Here is a 22,250-nt window from a genome sequence, read left to right as displayed (position 1 = left end):
TTGCGGTTGCGTTGCGGTTGCCAGTTTCCTTGGTGTGCCCTCGTCTCTACAAGCTCACTCTGCTGTTATCTCTCAACCCAGATTCCTGAAGGCCATCTCCTTTCATCATACCGATGTAACAACGCTGTGCACTGTGCTAGTAACGGCTCACGTTACCGGCGTCGCAGAAATGCAGAAGCTGGGCCCCGCATATTGTTCATTAAGCCGATGTTTCCAGTCTGGGGACTAGGGATAGATCAACTATAGGCCCATGGCAAATTTGGTGGCCATGTCCTTCCCTGTTTGTTGCAGCTCCCTCCGAATCCTCAAGTCCTACTTTCTCTCACGCAGACCTCTGCAGATTTACCTGACTCAATAAAGCTCCATTTGAAAGAGTCTTAGTGACATCAGGACAGTAATTCGAGATCAGCTATGATAATTGACTTTCATAATTTTGTACCCGATTCGTTACATCAGTCGATTCATGTGAACTAGGTTTTCTCTAGCAATTTAGTGCCTTTCACGTACAGCCACTTAACAGATCTGAACCTCCTTATGTTGTGACCAGCCAAATGTTAGTCACAGACGAAGTCCCCACCTTAAAAACTGAGGATGTGTTAATGTGCTACCTGGTCAGGGCTATCGCACAACTCGTGGGGCAGTCACAGATGAAAATATGGAGCAATGGTGGAATCACGTTCATCAGGGGAAACCGAGACGAAAACTCTGAGGAAAACCTGCTCTAGTGCCACTTTATCCATCAAGAATCTCACATTAAGTCACCCGGGGTTCCGCCGTGATAAGCCATCGCCTAACAGCGGCCACTCAAAAGACAGGTATCGTGGGAAAAGTTCGGAATACTAATTTCTTATGGAGTAACAATATGTCGCAGCGTTCACCATGAAATGAAAATACATCTGGACAGGAATACATATTCAATACATGATTTTATTCAAGCAATAAATTCTGTAAGGTATTTTAAAACTCTGGCTCTTGTCATAAGGAAATAATATCAATTACATGATATTGACCCAAACTGAAATTGCTTCTTCCTTCGACGTAGAGTAAATCATGCGGCAACATCAATCCAACAGTTAAATTCTTATGGTAATGTGCAGTTCCAAGATTCTGTCCTTAGCGACGGCTGTGGTAAGCGCCGCCGCCGCCGCCGCCGCCACCGCTGCTCCAGCCTCTCCTGCCAGGGCCGCCACCCTACAGAAAATAACAACAGTGTAGGCAACCTCTTCATGATAACATTCACATATCATATACACAAGTGCTGTCACGTTACTTTATGATGGCCCGTGTCTCCGTTACGAGTGAGGAATGGTAAAAGCATTGGATAGAAAGCAAGACAGCGACCTCAGACGCATGACTTACACTAGACTTCTGGTCGTCACTGCATCTGTTATTTAGCTGTGCACGGGCTTGCCTTTACGAGTACTTCATTTTTAATTCTTCGGGTGGGATGAGACTTGAGTCCACTTGCCAAGTTTGCCACTGCTGGGACTACTGTACCGGCCCCGGATGATAGATGATGATGTGAAGAAGTCGATGGAATGAGAATTGGCAGGGGAAACCGTAGAACTCGTAGAAAAACTGCCTCAGCGCGACTTTGTCCACCACAAATCCCACATGACCTAACCTGGGCTGGGCTCGGCTGGAACCCGGGCCGCCGCGGTGGGAAGTCGGCAATTAACCGCCTGAGCTATGGCACAGCCTTTACTTTACTTTACTTATCAGGCGGCATATTAAAAACCGATTACGTTAAGCTCGTTAGTATCGCTGAATAAACTTCCTCTTGCACGCAGCTATCAACAAACTGACCACCACACTCCCTAGAAAGGTTCCCAGCGTAGTCGAATCTTAGTGGTCTCCCTTAAACAACAGGGCAGGATTCGCCGAATTTTTAAGTGCTAGCTGCTGGGCAAGAGGCCTACAATCCTTCACTGTAAAAAGAACCTGCATTTACGAAATGCTATACAAGGTCTCCAAATTGGACGGATCCCCAAAAACGACTGTGCAGTGAAACGAGAAGAACGCAGGCCTAGTGTCTGAGAACGGGCTGTTCACTTCCACATATAAGGGCTCAAGTATCAGGATGGCGAAAATGGCATATTCAAGAGATATATTTATTTATAGTGTGGCGTATTTCATCAACGCGATACCAGGCAATAGCTCTGTAAACACGATAAGCGCACGCAAAAGTAGAGCACGCTGTGTTTCCGTGTGTCTGGTAGCTGACGCTGGAGCGGCGACGTCACACATCAACAGTATGTGGCCGTCACGTGACATGTGTTTCCTGCGTGTCCGTTAGCTGCGCATGTGCGGTGATGTCACACAGCAACAATGGGTAGGGGTCACGTGATATGTGTTTACTTTTAGCAGATGTCGGTCCCTCGGCTATGTTAGTGAGTGACAGCGTTCTCGGTAGGAGACAGCCACGGAAATTTCGTCGACTTGTGAAGAATTAAATTGTGATTAGGTGTCATCCATGTATAATACTTTGAGTGTGATTTAGTGAGACTGTTGTAGTTCCTGCGTTTTAATTGTGATACCAGGAGAGGGCCAGTGTGTGTGTGTGTGTGTGTGTGTGTAAATCAGCCGTAGCGCTGTATTTAAGTGTAATTAAGAGAGAATGTGTAACCGAAGTGCTAATAAATCCAACCATCCGAATTAGAACCCGTCATTTCGTCACGCGTACCACCCTAAACTGGCAACAGCTCGTTCAACGACACTGTTAGAGCTCTTGAGAACACGGTAAGGAACTTCCGCGTTCCATATCATGTTGGAAAATTCTTGAGTAACTGTGCGACTGAGAGCCTTATCAAGAAGGACTCAGCTCCATATTACTTGGCTAGGGGCCGGACAGCTGTGGCTCGATTTTCGGCTGGCTAGAATATTTTCTCTCCTCCACCGTGTTCAGATCAGCTCTGGGGGTCATCAAGTGGTGGACACATCCATCTAGCGCTGATTTTACGAATGCGCGAAGCTAAGCCTCTGTTCCCACATACGTCTTGCTGGTGTGGTGTTTAATGAAGGACGGGAACACCTTTACCTTCATTTGTGACGACGCTGCCAGCAGTTCGAATTATAGACCTAGGCACTTCATGTCCAATGGTAGGATGATTGGTGAACAGTGAAATGGGAGGTGTAAGAAAGCAGTGTTGCCCTGAGCTGAGGTGCCATCCCAGATTATGCTTAGAGAACCCGATTAAAACCACGAAAATTTTCAACCAGGCTGGTCGGTCGTCGCACCTATATTTGAGCCAGGTAACTTCGGAATACAAAGCAGGAACAGCATTGATTTGGTGAGGGAATTCAATATTTTTACTCCATTAAATATTATTGGGGTGATGAGACGGGTGGGGAATGTAAAACCTGAAGGCAAACCTAACCTAGATGACGGGATTTATATTAAAATTGATCTTAAAGAAACAGGGAATGGCATGAACATGCGAAGTGGCACAAGCTTCTTTACATGCCATAAGATTCTACCACGAAGTAAAGAAGAACAGCCTTTGAGAATGTGGACTGGATTCATCTGGCTCAGGATGTGATAAAGTGGAACGAATCTTTCGAAAACGGCAATGATTCCATGGAAGATGTGCAATCTTTTCACTATATGAGCGACCAGTAGCTTCTTAAGGACGAGCCTGCTCCAGGTGTTAGTTAGAGCACAAGAAGAGGGGGACTATAGGAGTTGTGTTAAGGAAGCTCAGATAGGAAAGTCAATGTAACTACAGAACACGACTAGTGACTTGCCTAAGTTATAGATTAACTATCCCACACACACCTCCATATCCCACTTCTCCAGTGATATCGGCCACATCGGTGCTGGTGCGCGCACACGCACGCAAGCACACCCTTTTATAATTAGTTAACTCCAACCAATATAAAAGTTGGGCCGCGCCATAGCTCAAGCGGTTAGTCGTTGGCTTCCCACCGCGGCTGCCCGGGTTCGATCCCGGGTCTGGTCAAGTGGGATTCGTGGTGGACAAAGTGGCGCTGGGGCAGGTTTTCTCAGAGTACTTCGGTTTCCCCTGCCAATCTTCATTCCACCAACTGCTCCACAATCACCCTCACCTATCATCTGGGGATGGTACAATTGGCCAGAAGTGGCCGCAGTACAAGGAACTTAGTCCCACCCCACTAGCAATAAAAAAATACAAAAGTTGCCGTGAGTGATTCTAAGAACCTTATTAGCCAATTAGTCCTAATAAGCTACATAATGGTTTACTAATTTCTATATCTAATCCTGAGGCAGGAACATATGAGTACTCAATTTTCACTGCGTCAAGTTAGTAGCTCAAGGACAAGGAGCCCTTCAGACTAAGGACTTCAATCTTCCGACACACGTCTACTAGAATTTTAAGATTAAAAATATAAGGTTTTACAACACTTCTTTCATGTAAAATAAGACAATAAGTGATACAAAGAAATGCAATTCTTGAGATGGAGAAAGTCTTCATGAAAGAAGAAAAAGAGATACTTTTTATCTTCTGTTAGATAGGGCTAGTTCCTGAGAAAGATGCAGGGAAAGTCAGGTTTCAGAACATTCCTTTGTGTCGAGAGAACAAATAACATAAAGAAAGCAATATAATAAAGAACACGAGAGTCAAAGAACCGTCACAAAGATGCGCTATCGATCTAACAAATACTGGACATCTTGCATCGTCCCGTCTCGGTTAAACAAACACAGCGTTTCGAATGCTGGCTGTAATTCCATTATCAGATAAAAATTTGAAGCCTACTCTGCTGAGCACATGAGACGGATAACTGTGAAAAATGTCCAACATAAGTCAGTTAGAAAAATACTTGTTTATTACGGTTACAAGTACTTACACGCCTGTTATTCTGATTGCCGTTAGGGTACGAGCCATAACTGTATGATCGCCCTTGACCATAAGCAGATCTGCAACAAGTAAACAAATACAAAATGTTAAATAGCTGGACGATTAGATAAATGTGTTGCTGGTTCTTCACTGGGTTAGTTTTCAACACTGTATAAACTGCTCTGATTATAGAGACCTCGATTATGACCGACGAACAGGAAGGCGTGTGGAAGGAAGCAGCTCTGGGCCACCTAAAGGCATTCTCCTCGAGGAACAAAGGCGGCAAACGTCTGGCAACCTCAGTCGAGCCAGCTGACCGCATGTTAGCATTTGAATCAGCGTTAACTCTGCGCCAATCCGTTTGCTGAGTTCATTTCTATAACTTTACCGTCAAAGCTGGAAGACAGGCCTATATCAGTAATAGAAATGTAATAAGGCGAACAGGCAGGGCCACTGACTCAAAACAGCTTTCAATGCCCAGATTTCAGAGGACACACAGTGCTTTCAGAGCAAAATAGGGGTATAGAGAAGGCAGGAGTGACATAACAAATATTTTGGTCGGAAAACCGAAAGAAAAGAGATTGTGAGGGGGGCTCAAGAGCAGAGAGGACAATATTAAAATGGATCTTTGAGAAATTGGTTGTAACAATTTGGAGAAGGGAATTTTACATACTCAAAAAGGACTTCGGCCCATGGGAACTTGGGAACATATCGCTCTAAGAAATGAAGAACAGATTAAACATTTGACGAGTTTTCTGGCGGTATTATTCAAGTTTTGAGTCGTTGTTTTTCCTTGTTTCGAAATTAATTTAACGCTTTGTCCGTTAAATATGTGCGTCGAACAACAAATGATCAGGCCTGTGGAAGATGAAATGAAGCCGTGAGCAATATGTTAAGGAGGATGGGAACCGGTCTCCGCGTTATGATTCTAACCGCGAACTCCCGGGTGACGTCCAAGGGGTGTAACCAGCAGGTTTTCGCTGCAGCGTTCCTTGTTATGATGGTCAAAAGCCTCTAATAAATTTCTTTTGTGGTGTATTTTACAATGCTGTCAGTATCTCAGCCTATGAAGGTCTATATCAGGGGTTCTCAACCTTTGCCAGACCGCGGCCCGGTGAATTCTTTTTTTCTATAAGACGAGGGCCTGGTACCGGGCCGTGGCCCAGCGGTTGAGAAACACTGTCGAATGATAAGACGGTTAACGAATAATGGGATGGAAATGATTTGTATAGAAGAGGTTAGGTTCTAATCGGGGCACTATCCTGAGTACTATTTTTTATTGCTGGTGGGGTGGGACTAAGTCCCCCGTACTGCGGCCACTTCTGGCCTATTGTAGCAGCTCCAGATGATAGGCGAGGGTAATTGTGGAGCAATTGGTGGAATGAAGATTGGCAGGGGAAACCGAAGTACTCGGAAAGAACCTGCCCCAACGCCACTTTGTCCACAACAAATCCCACTTGACCAGACCCGGGATCGAACCCCGGCCGCCGCGGTGGGAAGCCAGAGACTAACCGCTTGAGCTATGGCGCGGCCTCTCCTGAGTACTAACCCAACGTCCAGACTATACCGCAGACCAGGCGGAACACTACCGAATATCAAGAAAATACGTCATGACAAGATCAAAGTGTGACTACTCCATACATGAAACCATATTCCCTAAGAAGAAGCAGAACACAAGACCAGCACGACGTATAGAGTGGGAATAATTTGCTCACACATATCCTCATTTTAGATATGATTTTAATATTATAACCGTAATTGTATTAATTCTAATGAAACTATGAATATTTTATAACATAAATAACTTGCTCACACATACCTTTATTTTAGATTTGATTTCGATGTTAAAATCATAATTTTATTATTTAATTTTAACTTTGAAGATCTTGTAACAAGGCACTATCAAAAACAAAGATAACCTTACAACAGGGATCCATACTGGTTATAAATACAGTGCTGAACACAAAACTGCACCTGATGGTGAGCCATTAAGGGTCGAAACAAATTACGCAATAGATATAAGACCTCATTGTAAATAGGTAATTTGTATATTTTCATAGATTGTTGTGCTGACTGAAAATAAATAAATAAAGAAATTGGATATTATTTTGGTATTTACCTGAAGAGACAGACCACAAAAAATTTCAGAATAGGCAGTGTCCCGGCCGACATCGAGAAAATCCCAAAAATAAATGTACAGCGCCACCGCTACAGCAACCTGCTCGTTCTCACTCACGGTTGAAACTATGGTGGGGTTTCAAAATTCCTCATATTCCCTGCAGGCCTACTAGTTGTCAGTTTGTGTATAATTAGGCCATCAAACATAAATGCTTGTAATCTGTATTTAATAAACACCGAATGTTTCGTTTTGAATCCACATCATCGGAGGTACACCCACATGGCTTACAATTTGAGAATTTGTCCAAATTCAGTTTTAAAATCATGTAAGCTTATTTAAACTACAGGATGGTCCATTTAAAAACGCACACTTAATTCAACATCTCACTGAACTTAAAACAATTAAGATTTCACAGAACATGCTGGAAGTGTTCTCAATTGTTCTGAACACACGCATCAATCTTATTAACCACGTTTCCGCCGTGGTGCTGCCGAACGCATTTTCAGTATTTACTTTCTGCTTCTGCGTACTTCTAGCAGTTACCAAAATAATACAAAATAGATACGGGGCATTAGATCCGGAAATGTGGGCGGCCATAACACCTTCGAAATAATCATGTATCCGAAAAATTCCGCCGACATACCCATAATTGTCCTAACCGTGAGACATGCAGCACCGTACTGCTGAAGCAAACAGTCTCCTTTGTGAAGTTCCAGTATACATTAGTGAAAATATTATGTTTCTGAACATTAGCCATTGTCCTGTCTTTATATAAAACACCGTCATATTTATTTTGGCTTATTTTGGACTTCACCCATCGTCTGGTATGTAAAAGACAAAAGACCACGACGCTTCGGAGACTGGATGTGTCTCCGTCTTCAGGTGGATAGGGAAGGATAAACCTACTCAGTTGGGCCCGTTAGAAAGAGCTAGTCTCAATCAGTGATTGGATTCTGTCTCCGCCCTCAGGTACAAGCCTACGCAATTGGGCCCAATCGATAGAGCTAGTCCATATCTCCGGACACCTGTGCCAGCACCAAGATGGGATACACTAGCCAAACACAGCATAAACCATCTGCGAGAGCTAAGAATACATTAAATTATTAAGAAACTCTACACTTATAAGGCCTTGCACCACGACAGAAATCATCACTGGAGAGAAACAGTACTCCTTGAATAATTATGGACATACATGTTTCTGCACTAATTATTAAAAAAGGACAATATAATTCTGCGATATGACGTCACGCACCAAACCTAATCTTGTGGGGATTTCTTGGAATACGCGAGAATTTATTGTCGTTAAAATTCGGTTATTCTGACAACTTACGTTCCTCTTGAGGTGAACCCGGCTTCGTCCGTAATAATGTTATTTAGAAATTCAGTCCCGCTGCGGAGAAGCGTTTGAACCATACGCAGTGGTGTAATCTACTCGGCAGACACCTATAACTGTCCTGAGAAAGCCTCTATATGTGGCAGGTATACAGCTTTAGACATCCTCACTGCGCTACACGACGTTTGGTAGGACGGCATTCTGTTGGCTTAATGGTCTGTGGAACTTACTGCAGATCGTATGGGCAGAGTTTGAAATGAATCATCCGGGGTTTAAACTTATTTTCAAATCGAATAAATAGGTTAAAACTCTTCTGTTCTTTTATTCTCCCAAGCGTCCAGGAAGAAAATTGGGCCCTATAGCATGAAAAAATAAAGTTATTATGCTAAACAGAAACAAACAAAAGCCATTACAGGACAAAAGCGAATTTAGCACGATAATTTAACATAATCACAGGTGAAACGAGCTGTCTGAAGGAAAGAGACACAGGCTATGACCTAGTCTGGCCAAGAGGATAGATGAATTGAAAAAATAAAAAGCTCGGCTCTAACAGCGGTGGCTATAAATATATTTGTATATAATATTGTGACGAATATGACCATTGCTAGGCAACTGTTCGGTAAACACCGACTGAAAGCCGAAAAGAAGCGGTCGTCCATTTGCTAGGTAAACGGATTTAACATCTAATAACATGTAAAATGTAATATTATATTTCAGCAGCTTGCATTGAAGCATCATTCTTATTTTTCAAGTACACCTTCAATAAGGCAACAATGATATAAAAGACACCTAAAATATATATTTAAAAAATGTAACTTTAATACTTTAAAATGTTATTAAATATCATAAAATGCCATTAAGACACTGCAAGTATATCTTGTACACTAAAAGTGACTATAAAAATACTTCAAAATGTCTATTTGTAAGATTTGAGGCGTTCACGGCGGTGACTATGAAGAAAGCAGTCTTCTGGGATTTGGCAACGTGTATATGTGGTGTTAACCGACGTTTCGGAGGAACGTATCACCTCCATCTTCAGGGTAGAAGAAAAAATATAAGAAATCCGCAAGCGAAGAGACCGTGAGAACCGGTAAAAGCAGACCTGCTTGCGGATTTCTTATACTTTTCCTTCTACCCTGAAGATGGAGGTGATACGTTCCTCCGAAACGTCGGTTAACACCACATATACACGTTGCCAAATCCCAGAAGACTGCGTTCTTCAAAATGTCTATTTGTTTTATATGATGTTGCAACATGTTTCGTCCGCACATGGGCCATCATCAGACAACTTTTTATTTTGTGGGGAGACTACTGCAATCTTCACTTGTCTTTCGTGCTCCCATGCACGTTGTTTTGTTGTTGTGTCTCATATTTTGAACACTGTCACTGTATCCTTTGTTCGGCCATCATACTGTAATGTATAATATAGTAATTATCGGGGGATATTACTGCTATCAACTTCATATAAAATGTTGTTCAATATTCTTCTTTCAAGGTTAAGTCCATATATAGATGAAATTATTGGGATCATCAATGTGGGTTTCGACGTAACAGATCAACTACAGATCAGATTTTTGCATCCGTCAGATATTGGAGAAAAAATGGGAGTACAACGAGACAGTACATGAGCTATTTGTAGACTTCAAGAAAGCCTATGAATCAGTTAGGAGGGAAGTATTGTACAATATTCTGATAGAGTTTGGGATACCCATGAAACTATACGTACTTAGGCTGATTAATATGTGTTTAAACGAAACGTACAGTAAAGTTCGCATAACATTTGTCTGATAAATTTCCTATCCAGAATTGTCTAAAACAAGGAGACGCTTTATCGCCACTCCTTTTCAACTTTGCCTTAGAATACGCAATTAGGAAGGTCTAAGGAAACCAGATGGGACTGAAATAAACGGGACACATCAGCTGTTGGTCTATACCGATGATGTGAATCTACTGGGTGATAATATAGATACCATAAAGAAAAAAAGACAAACTTTAATTGACTCAAGCAAAGAGGTTGGTCTAGACGTAAACACGGAGAAAACTAAGTATATGTTGCTGTCGCTTCACCAAAATGCAGGGTAAGATCATGACATAACGATAGGAAGCAGATGTTTTGAAAATGTGGCACAGTTCAGATATTTGGGAACGATAACAAATCAAAACCTGATTGAGGAGGAAATTAAGAGGAGACTGAACTCGGGTAATGTTTGCTACCATTCAGTCCAGAACCTTTTGTCTTCTCTTCTGCTGTCCAAGAACATACAAATTAGAACATACAAAACAATAATTTTGCCTGTGGTTCTGTATGGGTGTGAAACTTGGTCTCTGACATTAAGGGAGGAACATAGACTGAGGGTGTTTGAGAACAGGGTGTTGAGGAGAATATTTGGGCCGAAGAGAGATGAAGTGACAGAAGGTTTGACAAACTGCACAATGAGGAGCTTCATAATTTGTACTCTTCTCCAAGTATAATTAGAATGAGATGGACAGGGTACGTAGCACGAATGGGGGAGAAGAGGAATGCATGTAGGATATTGGTGGGAAAGCCAGAAGAAAAGAGACCACTGGGAAGACCAAGGCGTAGGTGGATGAACAATATTAAAATGGATCTTAAGAAAGATAGGATGGGATGGTTTGGATTGGGTTGGTGTGGCTCAGGATAGGGATCAGTGGAGGTCTCTTGTGAATACGGTAATGAACCTTCGGGTTTAATAAGATGCTGGGAAATTCTTGAGTAGCTGCAGAATTGGCGGTTCATCAAGAAGGGTTCAGCTCCATGAGTGAGTAAGTAAGTAAGTAAGTAAGTAATTAAGTAATGATTTTATCATGTTGTTTTTTATGTATCAAATGTTCAAATGAGTTCAGTGAGTGAGCAGTGATTCTCCGTTCGTCATTCGTAGTACAGTAAGGAATAGAGAGAGTCTCAGACCGTTATTGATTGTGAGCTGTTGTAATTGATTGTAATTGTAAAGTGCAAATAAATCCCATCATCTAATCCAGAACCTATTATTATTCGTCACGCAAACCACGAATACGTGGCAATACGTATTACGTAGTCCGCTGAAAGTCACCATATTTTTCGGAAGAACAAGCCTTGCTGCCCCTTTCGTGTTGCTTTCTTGCTTGGCTTACTCTTCGACCCTGAAGATGGAAGCGATATCGCCCATCAAAATGTCAGGTAATTTTCACCGGACTATTCGATGTTATAACCAAGAAGATATAACTCTTTAAATATAAACATATTTATTTAAATTTAAAACAATTTAAATAAAACATGAAAATGCAGTATTAATGGAGGGGAAAAATTCGACTGTAAAAAAACAAGGACGTATCCCTAACGATGCCGTAAATTTACGATAGAGTGTGTAGGATCTATTTGAACACAAATTCTAAGCAACTGCACTTGGCAGTCTAATTAGGCCTATGTAAACTCATAACACGGTATTCCGATTTGTATCGAAGCTTTTAAAGTAAATTCTGACGCAAAAAGGAATGCAAATTTATTGCCTGAAATATGGAATGCTTTCAGGAGATAAATCCAAACTGTTATCATACATAAAGGCAGATAAATACGAGAATAATTTGAAACATAATCAAACGAAACATAAATGGCACAGAGGAATGGAACGGCATATAAGAGTATCAAACAGGCTAGCAGCATGGTCTCTGCTAAAACGAGCAGAATGTATCGAACTCGGGTAGCAAAATACAGTTAGTTATAGCAAACAAGCGAAATTAGATTGAGCGCAAGCCTGCTACCCCCTGCTCTGCTGTGCAGCCCCTGATGTTTCCCGCGACGCAACGCACAATTCAATTTACTCTGAGACCCGCCTGGTATTGCAGTTCACTATCTAAACAACGCATCAATTCCCAGCCCATTTGATGCAAATTAAGCAAATTCCATTTCCATGTAACTACCTGACTGGGGTAACAATACAATATAGACTCAACTCGGCGTGAGCTAGAGGGAGGGGCGGGGAGGGGAACGGGAGTGCGGCCCCCACCCCTTCACACACATATCCATTGGTTGGTGTGGGGCTATTTACTGCTATGTTCTTAACTTTCATTAAAATGGCAAGCTACCTGAAACTGACAGAAAGACTGTTATGATCGATATCTCTAAACAAGTCAACAGGGAGAATTACAAAAGCAGTTCCAAATAAATGTAAACACAGCGCGATCACATTTATTCAGTTTATTTTACTGATGCTAATATGGGTTCTCTCAAATGAAATTTTATTTCTGTAGTTTACTTCTCAAGAGACACACGTAAAACGGATGTACGAACATGCATAGGCCTACCGCTTTGAACTGCACGTCAACATTAGAGATCTGAATCCTTCCTGAGAAGCTTAACAGTTGCCAAATAGCGAAACACTCCGACTTATATGGAACCAGAAGGTTCATTCCCGTGTTTACAAGAGCCTGTCACTCTGTTTTGAACCAAATCAATCCAGTTCATCCTATTTCCCATTTTTCATTTTAATATTATCCTCCAATCTACGTTTAGGTCTCCTGAATTGTCTCGCGATTCCAAGCTTTTCAATAAATATTTGCACCTCTTACCTCTCATATGCGTGGTACATGATCCGACCATGTTATCTTCTTTAATTTTATCACTCTAATAACATTTGATGAAAATTATAAATTAAATTCATTGCCGTCTTCAGGTGAGAAATCCCACTCTCCTATGACCTTCGGTATACCTACTCCCAAACCACGGACATCAATAATCTGAAAACAAAGCTAAGGTAAGACAGTTTTTACCGAAGACTGTGCGGGATGTAACTTGAAGTTAACCTAGTCTAAGCAAAACAGTTATTTTTCAACGGAAGCCGTCGGCGAGGCCTACGGAAATTCTTTCCAAACGTAGCATTATCCAAAATCTGATACCACACGATGAAATATAAGCAGCTCTGAATCCGGACCCTCAGGTCAAGAATATTACTTTGTACCAAATCGAAAAAAAATCATTAAGAACTTGGGAAACAAAATTCACATGTGCAAAACAATAAACATAAGAAATAACAAGAACAACCATAATTTAAACCGGCTGAAATTAATAAGATGAATCATGACACGAAAAAAATTATGGTTACTCTTATTATCCCTCCTCTGAATTTTCTGGAACGTAGGAACTCTGTTTCCCGATTTCTTACCTTTCTCATGACAACAGACGACGTTTTACTCTTGACCTGAAAGGCGTGGACTCGCCGTATATACAGGCGTATAGGCTTCTGTTTTACCGTGGGGTAGCGACTCAGCAGGTCTTGGCTGATTCAACGTTTCGTTATGAAATGAAAAATGTCGTAGCTCTCATAGATAGATTCTGGTGGAAAATCGTTGTTGTATTCACACTGGATTAACTTTAAGTCACGTCCAGCTGGAAGTCTACGGCTTACCTTTCTGTCTACTGGTGTCCGTGGTTTGCTAGTAGCTCTTACAAATGGACTCAATACAGCAGGGTCTTTCAATTTTACATGGACGTAGAACCAATTTTCGAAATGGAGCGGTTCTAAAAAACTACAACGGTGGGCAAAGCCCAAAATTGTTTTAAGGAATGTGCTATACCATCGCCAAAAATTCCAACTTCCAGTTTCTTACTGTGTCAAGCGAGCAGCCAGGATAGCATAGTTGGCACAGCGACTGACTAAGGGTTGGACGACTGAGGGGTAGTAGTTCGAGTCCCGGTAGGGTCAAAAATTTTCTGTTCTCCACCTCGTGCAGACCGGCTCTGGGTCCCACCCAGCCTCCTATCCAATGATATCGGCTATCGGGTGCTCTTTCCCTGGGGGTAAAGAGGCAGGGGCGTGAAAGTGACCACTCACCTCCAACTAGTGCCGAGGCCAAGAAAATATGGATCTATACATTCACCCACATATGCCTTCACGGCGTAGTGCTTCATTAGTTATGCAGAGGGGCACCTTTGCCTTACATTTACTGCGCTAAGCACTTAGACTTAAATACAGATTTGAGGTTTTCACGCAGGTGAGTATGAAGAATACCGTCTTCCGGGATGTGGCGCCGTGTAGATCTTATGTGAACCGACGTTTCGGAGAAATGCATCACCTCGACGTTCAGGGTAGAAAAATCCGCGAGCTAGGAACCAGCGTGAGCAGGTGGTTTCTCGCCCGCGGATCGACGTGATACATCCCAGAAGACGGCATTCTTCTTAAATTCTTTCAATTACAATTAGGTATTCTTACTATTAACAACTAAATACAACGCTCGGATATGTAACATAATTTCATATTCATTTATAAGATTTTTGAAACACATGTCAGAGCTCGGTTTACGCCCTGATGAAGCAACAACACGGTATCGGTAGCCGGATGGACTGACAGAGTGGTCGGTATGTCAGCACCCAGCATCGGGTTGATAATGCCATAACGAACAACAACCGTGTTGGCCAGCTTTACAATACACATACACGTCAACACTCCATTGCATGAGGCACACTTCTCGTTGACTTGACCGTTGTTTTAAATTTGATGGATCATTTCATTCACGTAGGATACCCGAGTTTTGTACCCCCCCCTCACGGAGTTCGCCAACAAAACATCCCATCAATCATGTTTCTGTCTCCTACACTGGACTATGTGTGTGCATATATGACAGGGAGTTTCAAAACACAACATTCTAGGTACATTTTCATCATCAGAATAATATCCATACAGAACCAACAGTAAAAACAATGAGTGTCGTGGGGGTCGGAGGGGGGGGGGAATAGATCCAGAGATTTACATTCACACACTTTAAAATACAGTGATAAAATCAGTGTCCATGTTTTCGATGTAATGTTAGACGGTGTTAGACTCACATTCTGGGCTTTTTAAGTATCCCAAACGTTTCTTTTACAGGCGGAAGACCAATGCACGAGTATGCTAAGCTATCTGCTCCTTGACACGTGCGGTTCTGATGATGGCTCAGTAGGGCTCAAACATGTCAGTCATACTTTATTAAGCAAATACAATTTTTAACTGCTACATGTTATACTTGATGGGTTTTATGAATTCATTATAAACAAAGAATTCCGAGCAGAGCCCATACAATGCACTTCCCTACTCTACAAACCTTGTGTCGTCACATTTCCGTCTAGGCAGGTTAATGTGACACTCGAAATTACTTGGTTCTTGGACTTGGTCCATCGTCCGGCATTCTAGAAACTAGACAACACAACGTTTCGGAAACTGCATCTGCTTGCGTCCTCAGGTGAGGGAGGGACCGAAACGGATACAGTTTTCCGAAACGTCATATTTTCCAGTTTCTAGAATACCGGAAGATGGACAAAGTCCAAAAACCCTGTAACTCTGAGTGTTGTACACCATGGTCAGAACCATTTAGAATCCAGGTTAATATAAGTGTACAATCCCACAACAAGACACGATCCAACTTATATGAGACACATGTGTAAGCAATCGTTCGATTTAGTCCCACGCGTGGCAGCATTCTCTTCACCGCTGGCAACTGTTAAATATACGATCTTACGCGTTCCCGCAAACTGCTGAGTTTTTCTCTTTAATGCTAGTGGAGTGGGACTAAGTCCCTTGTACTGTGGCCATTTCTGGCCTATAGTACCAGCTCCAGATGATAGGTGAGGGTGATTGTGGAGCAATTGGTGGAATGAAGATTGGCAGGGGAAACCGAAGTACTCGGAGGAAACCTGCCCCAGCGCCACTCTGTCCACCACAAATCCCACTTGACCAGACCCAGGATCGAACCCGGGCCGCCGCGGTGGGAAGCCAGAGAGTAACCGCTTGAGCTATGGCGCGGCCCTTAACTGCTGAGTTGGTCAGGAGGAAGCGTCGGACAGACTTCCCGTCAAGCCTCCTTCGCAGATTCGCATTCATAGCGGAACCGTCTGGGTGGCTCAGCGATCAGTGACAGCACTATATGTTACTGATCAGTTGTTGCTATCATCATCGTCGTCATCTTCTTCTTCTTCTTCTTCTTCTTCTTCTTCTTCTGGTAAGAATTTATTGGGCCTACTTCGGCCGAAGTTCCTACACATTCTGTATACGTTACATTTTGTCGGATACAACACCACCGCAGCCATGTTTTTAATTGTTAACTTACAAATAATACAAGAAGGTGTTAATCAATCCAATCCACACCCCGTTATTATTAGTCACGCAACCTTAAACATGTGATACATTTTGTGAGAAAATGGCTGAGGGTATCTTATATTACAGACCATAGCTTTCACTGTCCTAAAGCAACGTTTCTCATTGGGTGTGACTGATGAGACTTGATGGCCGGCTGGGTGGTACGCGAGGTCTTAAAAACAGGACCTTCAATTGAACATCGGGTTTAATATAACAGTGAAATGTAGAGGGTTTGGGCAAAATAATGAAAACACTACAGGGTAATATACACATTTCTTTATTAATATGGTGCTGGACCACCGTTTGCTTTCAATACACTCGCAGTCCTTCTTGGAATGGGCTCGTACAAGTTTTGAACGGTCTCTAGCGGAATTTTATACAATTCTTCTTGAAGAACATCTTCAAGTTGCTTTACAGATGTTGGATCTGTTCCTCACTCTAGTCTCTTAAACTGACCAGAGCGGTTCATTGATGTTCAAATCTGGTTATTTTGCTGGCCAGGGAACGTGTTGAAGTTCACCTTCATGCTCTTCAAACCCTGACTGAACAGTTCAGCTGTGTGAATGGGGACAGTTATTACACAAGCTGTCCACATACTCCCTTGAAGTAAGTTGGTCATGAAGGGTATTAGTGGGACCAACAGAATGCTGTACCGCGATACTGCTGCCCAAACTATCCCAGAACCTCTCCCGTGCTTCACTGCTGGAACCAGGCAATCAGGACTGCAGGCTTCCTTGGGTGTTCTCCAAACGTAAACTCTTCCTGATGGAAGTAGAGAACAGCGTGAAGGACGACTCATCTGACCGTATGACGCTCGCGTTTCCACTTATCTGATATCCAGGTTTTACGGTCGTGATAACATTACTTACACATCTGTTAATTAGTTTCAGTATTCAGAGATTTGGCAATTGCGGCATATCGTGAATGCTGGATTGAGAAGCTCACGTCAGACAGTTTTTGTGGAAACGGGGTCTGCTGTCACCTGTGCTGCAGTCGTTCAGTGATTTTTGGAAACAATTCTCCTCAATGCACGACGATCTCTTTCTGTCAATGTCGATTTTTGTCCACTCTTCCTCTTCGCTGATGTTGTATTCGTATGATCCGTGTATGCTTCCGACATAACCTTAGAAAATGTCGCTCTCCATGCACCCAATAATGTGGCAGTTTTTGCCACAGATGCTCCACCTAAATTCAAAATCTGACAACTCTCCCATTTTCCGATTCTTTCACACGGACTGTCACTTAACACAATCACTAATGCACTGAAAGGAGTACTGCAGAGCGTAAACAAACGGAAGAATAACATCCAGTGTTGCCAACTGAAGTTCTTTCAATGTAGCCAACACAAATTTTATTCCTCACTTTCTTAGTGTTTCCATTATTTTGTCCATCCTCTGTATTTAAATGTAAACAGAAACCTTTTTTGAAAGAGAGAAAGTATGTTTTTACTGTAGTGAACGCATGCTTTTTGACATAACTACAGACGGGACCACATATAAACGGCTGATAATCATGGCTTTAAGGGGCTAAGCACATGGCAATGAAGTTGCATATGGGGAGCCTCGGTATGCATTAAAATGAAGGCTGGGAGCGTCACACAGCCAGTGTGAATGTGGTACGTTAGCGAAAAGCCATTGTCTCTGCCAGGAATTAAACTCCGGCCACCTAGCTGATCATTGCATTAACTAAGGCGCGTCGGTCAATTAATATAAGGGGGCCTAGAGCCTAATTATTGCGTTACTGTGGCATTAATAAGAGAGCAGAAAAGTTGGCAGGTTTCAGTATGTAATGGAGTTGGAACACAAAACCACTGAGCAGGACTCACCCGCCGGTGTTGTAACTGGAGTTATAGTTGTAACTAGAATCCTGCCAAGTATTGTACCTCTGGTGTTGACCGCCGCCAGCACTTCCCCTGTAGCCTGTAACACAAACAGAGATGACTGATCATTACTGGGCCAACCTCATTATTCATTCAATTACACCGAAACCACATCTGCATTTAGCTTCTGGACTTTAAGATAAGAGAAGTTAACAATTAATGACAAATCATATTCATTTACGGGTTATTCAGCATGTGAACAGTCCAGGTTCTATAGTCTCAAATAATAGGATAATCAGTGAATAATGAAGGTAAAGCTATCTCTGTAACAGACCGTGGAGGCCCATAGGATTGTGAGATGTCGAGGTTCCCATATTTTCTAGACAGTCGGTTCACAAATAGCGGTGAGATTGTTAGCCTTATGCGCCAGCCGCCCTTTACCCTCAGGATGATTCCTGGTACTCATTTACGTTAGAGGCTGAGTAGACCCCAGGGCCATAGTGCGGCTGGAAGGATTGGGTCAACTAAAAATTCCAGTGACCTCATTGCGAATCGAACCAGCAACCATTCGGCTTGTAGCATAGTGCCTCAACCAACTACCCTACCGCGTGAACCTCAGTGAGTAACGAACCTGAACAAAAAACTGAAGGAGTGGCCTAATTGGAGGTACCACAACAGAAGATAATCCAGGAAACTCTCCGTCAGGACAGGCGATCTCAGCGCCGAGATTCGGACTCGCGACGTCTCGAACAGGAAACGTGAGCGCTAACCACTCGAGATGGAATTTACAGACGCTTATTTCTGTACCGTTATTGAGAAGATACCGGACACTCATTCACTGGATCCCACCTTCACTCTCATCCTCTGTTTCTCTCACTCACAAACTCACAATCACTCTCCGCCCCCAACCCTCACATACTCACATACGAGTACGTACTGTTTTTATGTAGGCCCCACAGACACCATCATCATCATCATCTGATAGATCAGCGTGGCAGTATCAGGAAGCAATCTGATTGGCTTACCGGTTATCGTGATAGGATTCTGTGGCTTTCCCCAGTTAATTTCAGACGAATGCTGATATAATATTCTCAAACACGTGTAATTAAATCATTCAAGTTTCTTACCTCAATGGCCATTGATATGGCCACATGATTACATGCTATAGTAGCCTACAGCAGGCTGCGTGCTACTAGTTCTAGCTACAGACTATGGAATCTTTAGAAAAAAAAAAAAAAAGGTTGATATATAGTTGAAGTGGCTTCGTGTAATTGGTCAATAGATATCCTGCAATTGCGCTTGGCACTGGTACAATGAAATGCACTGTGTATGACACGGCAGTACCAGTACCAGATTGGAAAGAGTGCACTTACGCAGTAGTGCAGTACATAACATTCATAATGGTGCTGATTGCAGTTTAGTAACCTTATTTTAGGCCGCGCCACAGCTCAATCGGTTAATCGCTGGCTTCCCACCGTGGCGGCCCGGGTTCGATCGCGGGTCTTGTCAAGTGGGATTTGTGGTGGACAAAGTGGCGCTGGGGCAGGTTTTCTCAGAGTACTGCGGTTTCCCCTGCCAATCTTCATTCCACCAATTGCTCGACAATCACCCTCACATATCATCTGGGGCTGGTACAATAGGCCAGAAGTGGCCGCAGTACAAGGGACTTAGTCCCACCCCACTAGCAATAAAAAAACTTAATTTAGGCCTAACTGAATATTAATTACCTCAGGCCTCAGTAAAGTGGACTTCCTTATGGGTAAAAATGACTTAAACTCGGAACTGCTCGATAATTTTTGGTAAAGTTTTCCCATATCGAGTGGAAAGGTTAAATGGGATATATGGAAAAGTCCACTTATGGTGTTATGTAAATTACAGGGTTTATTTACTATGGGTCAATATGGTTCAAAATTAGACTTTTCCACAGCAACTTTTGGTGCAAGTCTATCGCCTCGAATTTCAACAGAATCTGTGATATGACATCTGGGGTACACGCAAAAGGCATTTATAACGTAATTTGAACAAGGCTTTATTATGGATCATTAGGTCTATGGCTGAAAACTGGAAATGCCCAACAACTTTTAGTAACAGTCTCCCATATCTAATTTGCAGAAATTCAGCATAGTGGGGAAGGCGCTGGCCGATCACAGTGGTCGCGCGGTCTAGGGCATGAAGTGCGTTCTCCCGCTCAAACACTGGGATCCTGGGCTCGAATCCCACTTGAGACATGGTTGTTTGTGCGCGTTCAATCTCTGTTTGTGTTGTCCTGCGTGTGTAGGTAGAGGCCTTGGGACGGATTGATCCAAGGAGTCTTACCCACTGTTTAAAAGATCAAGAAACCGAGAAAGCGGCCAAGGCCCAACAAAGGGATGCAGAGCCACAGAGAGATAGACACGACATCAAAATAAGGGCGTTTGTTTACACTGTAAGTTTTGTCTAAATCGGATCGTTACGATATATGTAGCCTATATTTCGTAACGTGTAGGTCTCAATTTGACCCTCAACATTGGAGTTCCGATCACACACGGAAGATTACGGAAGTCTCTTGTCTTGATAAAATTAAAGGAAAGTTCCTCCAATCCGAATCTAGGTCCATACGCCTACATACAAGCATACGGGACATAAACACATATAAGTTACCATATAATTGATCGTGACGCCGAAGTCTCCCACTATCGATTACAACAATCGTTCTACAAAAAAAAAATGCATCAACTGTTTCAGAAAAAGATCGCAACTAACAAAAAACAAAATAAATTCTTGCTTCTTCTTTAGAGCTCGTATCACAGGCGACCTCTGGTGTGTTTTCTTTAAGTGGAATGCTATGTTTAAATTACAGACATTTATCAGTGAATTAGCTGATACCAGTTTATGTGACTTATAGAGGATGCCACTAGAAAGAGGACCCAAGCAACTTTTGTATTATTAACTGAGAGGAAAATGTGACACAGGAAAGCCAAAAGAAAGACGGCTTGATTTTTTAGGACGGAACAGGCTAACAAGCTCAACTCTTACAGATGATGATGATAGCGCCTAATAATCGGTGGGAAAACGAAGACAACGATTCGACCTATCGATCGCAGACCTGTATTCAAGATGAGACTGTGAGGGCGCAGATAAATTATGTCGGCACACACGTCTAGGCTATTCAGTTGTCCCAAAATATTCACCTACGGACGGCATCATGCTGCTTCTAGAAAAGCAATGAGATGAAAATGTTTGGAATTTATGGGGGACATTTTCCTCTGTCATCAAGGAACCGTTGAGCGTCCGTCGGTGTGCATACCCAAATCGTGTTACCGCACGACACTCATCGCGTTTTCAGCCAAAATTATGCTTCAGCCCATATTTCAAGGGGCATTTTCATTTAGATGTTCGCCAATGGATTCCATGGCACAATCCGTAGGCGCGATTTTTTGGACACCCTGTATCCTAACTTGCAACCTCTTACGAAAAATACTCGAACGTCATGTTTAAGAGGTCTGTGCTACTGCTTCATATTTGACAGGTTCAGGGTTCTATTATCAGTCCGGATATTCTGACTGAGGTTTCTCGAAATTTTCTCAGTTCTCCAGATAAATACTTGGACAATACTTTAAAACAGGTCACGACACATTTCTGTGACAGTAATGCTTATTTCTCATTCTCAAAACAAAAACTCCACTTTGCATCTGTACAACATACACGTACGCAACTAAGAAAGAGCCCACAAATAAACAGTAATTCAAGATAAACCTCTCACTGTCACAGTTGGCTGTATGAGAAGATGCATGATTCCGTATTAAGGCACGAAAATACTTTGTATAAAAGAATCCATGCATTTGATCTTCCGTCCTTATAAGTGAAATGAACGTGTGGCCAGCTACAACATGCTGACAGATCTTTTCAGACCTGAATAGATTTGGCGATAAAACAAAGATAAATGACGTACAGACATGGGGAAAATGAGAAACACAAATGAAATTTTAGCTGCGAAACATGAAGGAAGACAAAGATATAGATGTAAGTAAGTAAAGTAAAGTAAAGGTATCCCTGTAACAGGCCGTGGAGGCCCATAGGG

The 22,250-nt window shown here is 42.5% G+C and overlaps 1 protein-coding gene across 1 annotated transcript in view; it reads right to left on the bottom strand.

Annotated features, from left to right (window-relative positions):
• Positions 1-899: 899 nt before the first annotated feature.
• LOC111872271 (5'-3' exoribonuclease 2 homolog) overlaps positions 900-22,250 on the bottom strand; it is a gene marked incomplete at its 5' end in the record, with an annotated part of 132,454 nt that continues 111,103 nt past the window's right edge. The window contains 3 exon segments of the mRNA XM_023865985.2: positions 900-1,191; positions 4,825-4,894; positions 18,197-18,290. Of these exon segments, the coding sequence (XP_023721753.1) occupies positions 1,114-1,191; positions 4,825-4,894; positions 18,197-18,290 (242 nt within the window). The 3' untranslated portion in view covers positions 900-1,113.

Source organism: Cryptotermes secundus, unplaced genomic scaffold, assembly GCF_002891405.2.
Source record: "Cryptotermes secundus unplaced genomic scaffold, Csec_1.0 scaffold1758, whole genome shotgun sequence".
Taxonomy (NCBI): Eukaryota; Metazoa; Arthropoda; class Insecta; order Blattodea; family Kalotermitidae; genus Cryptotermes; species Cryptotermes secundus.
This window is presented reverse-complemented; position numbering and strand designations above follow the sequence as displayed.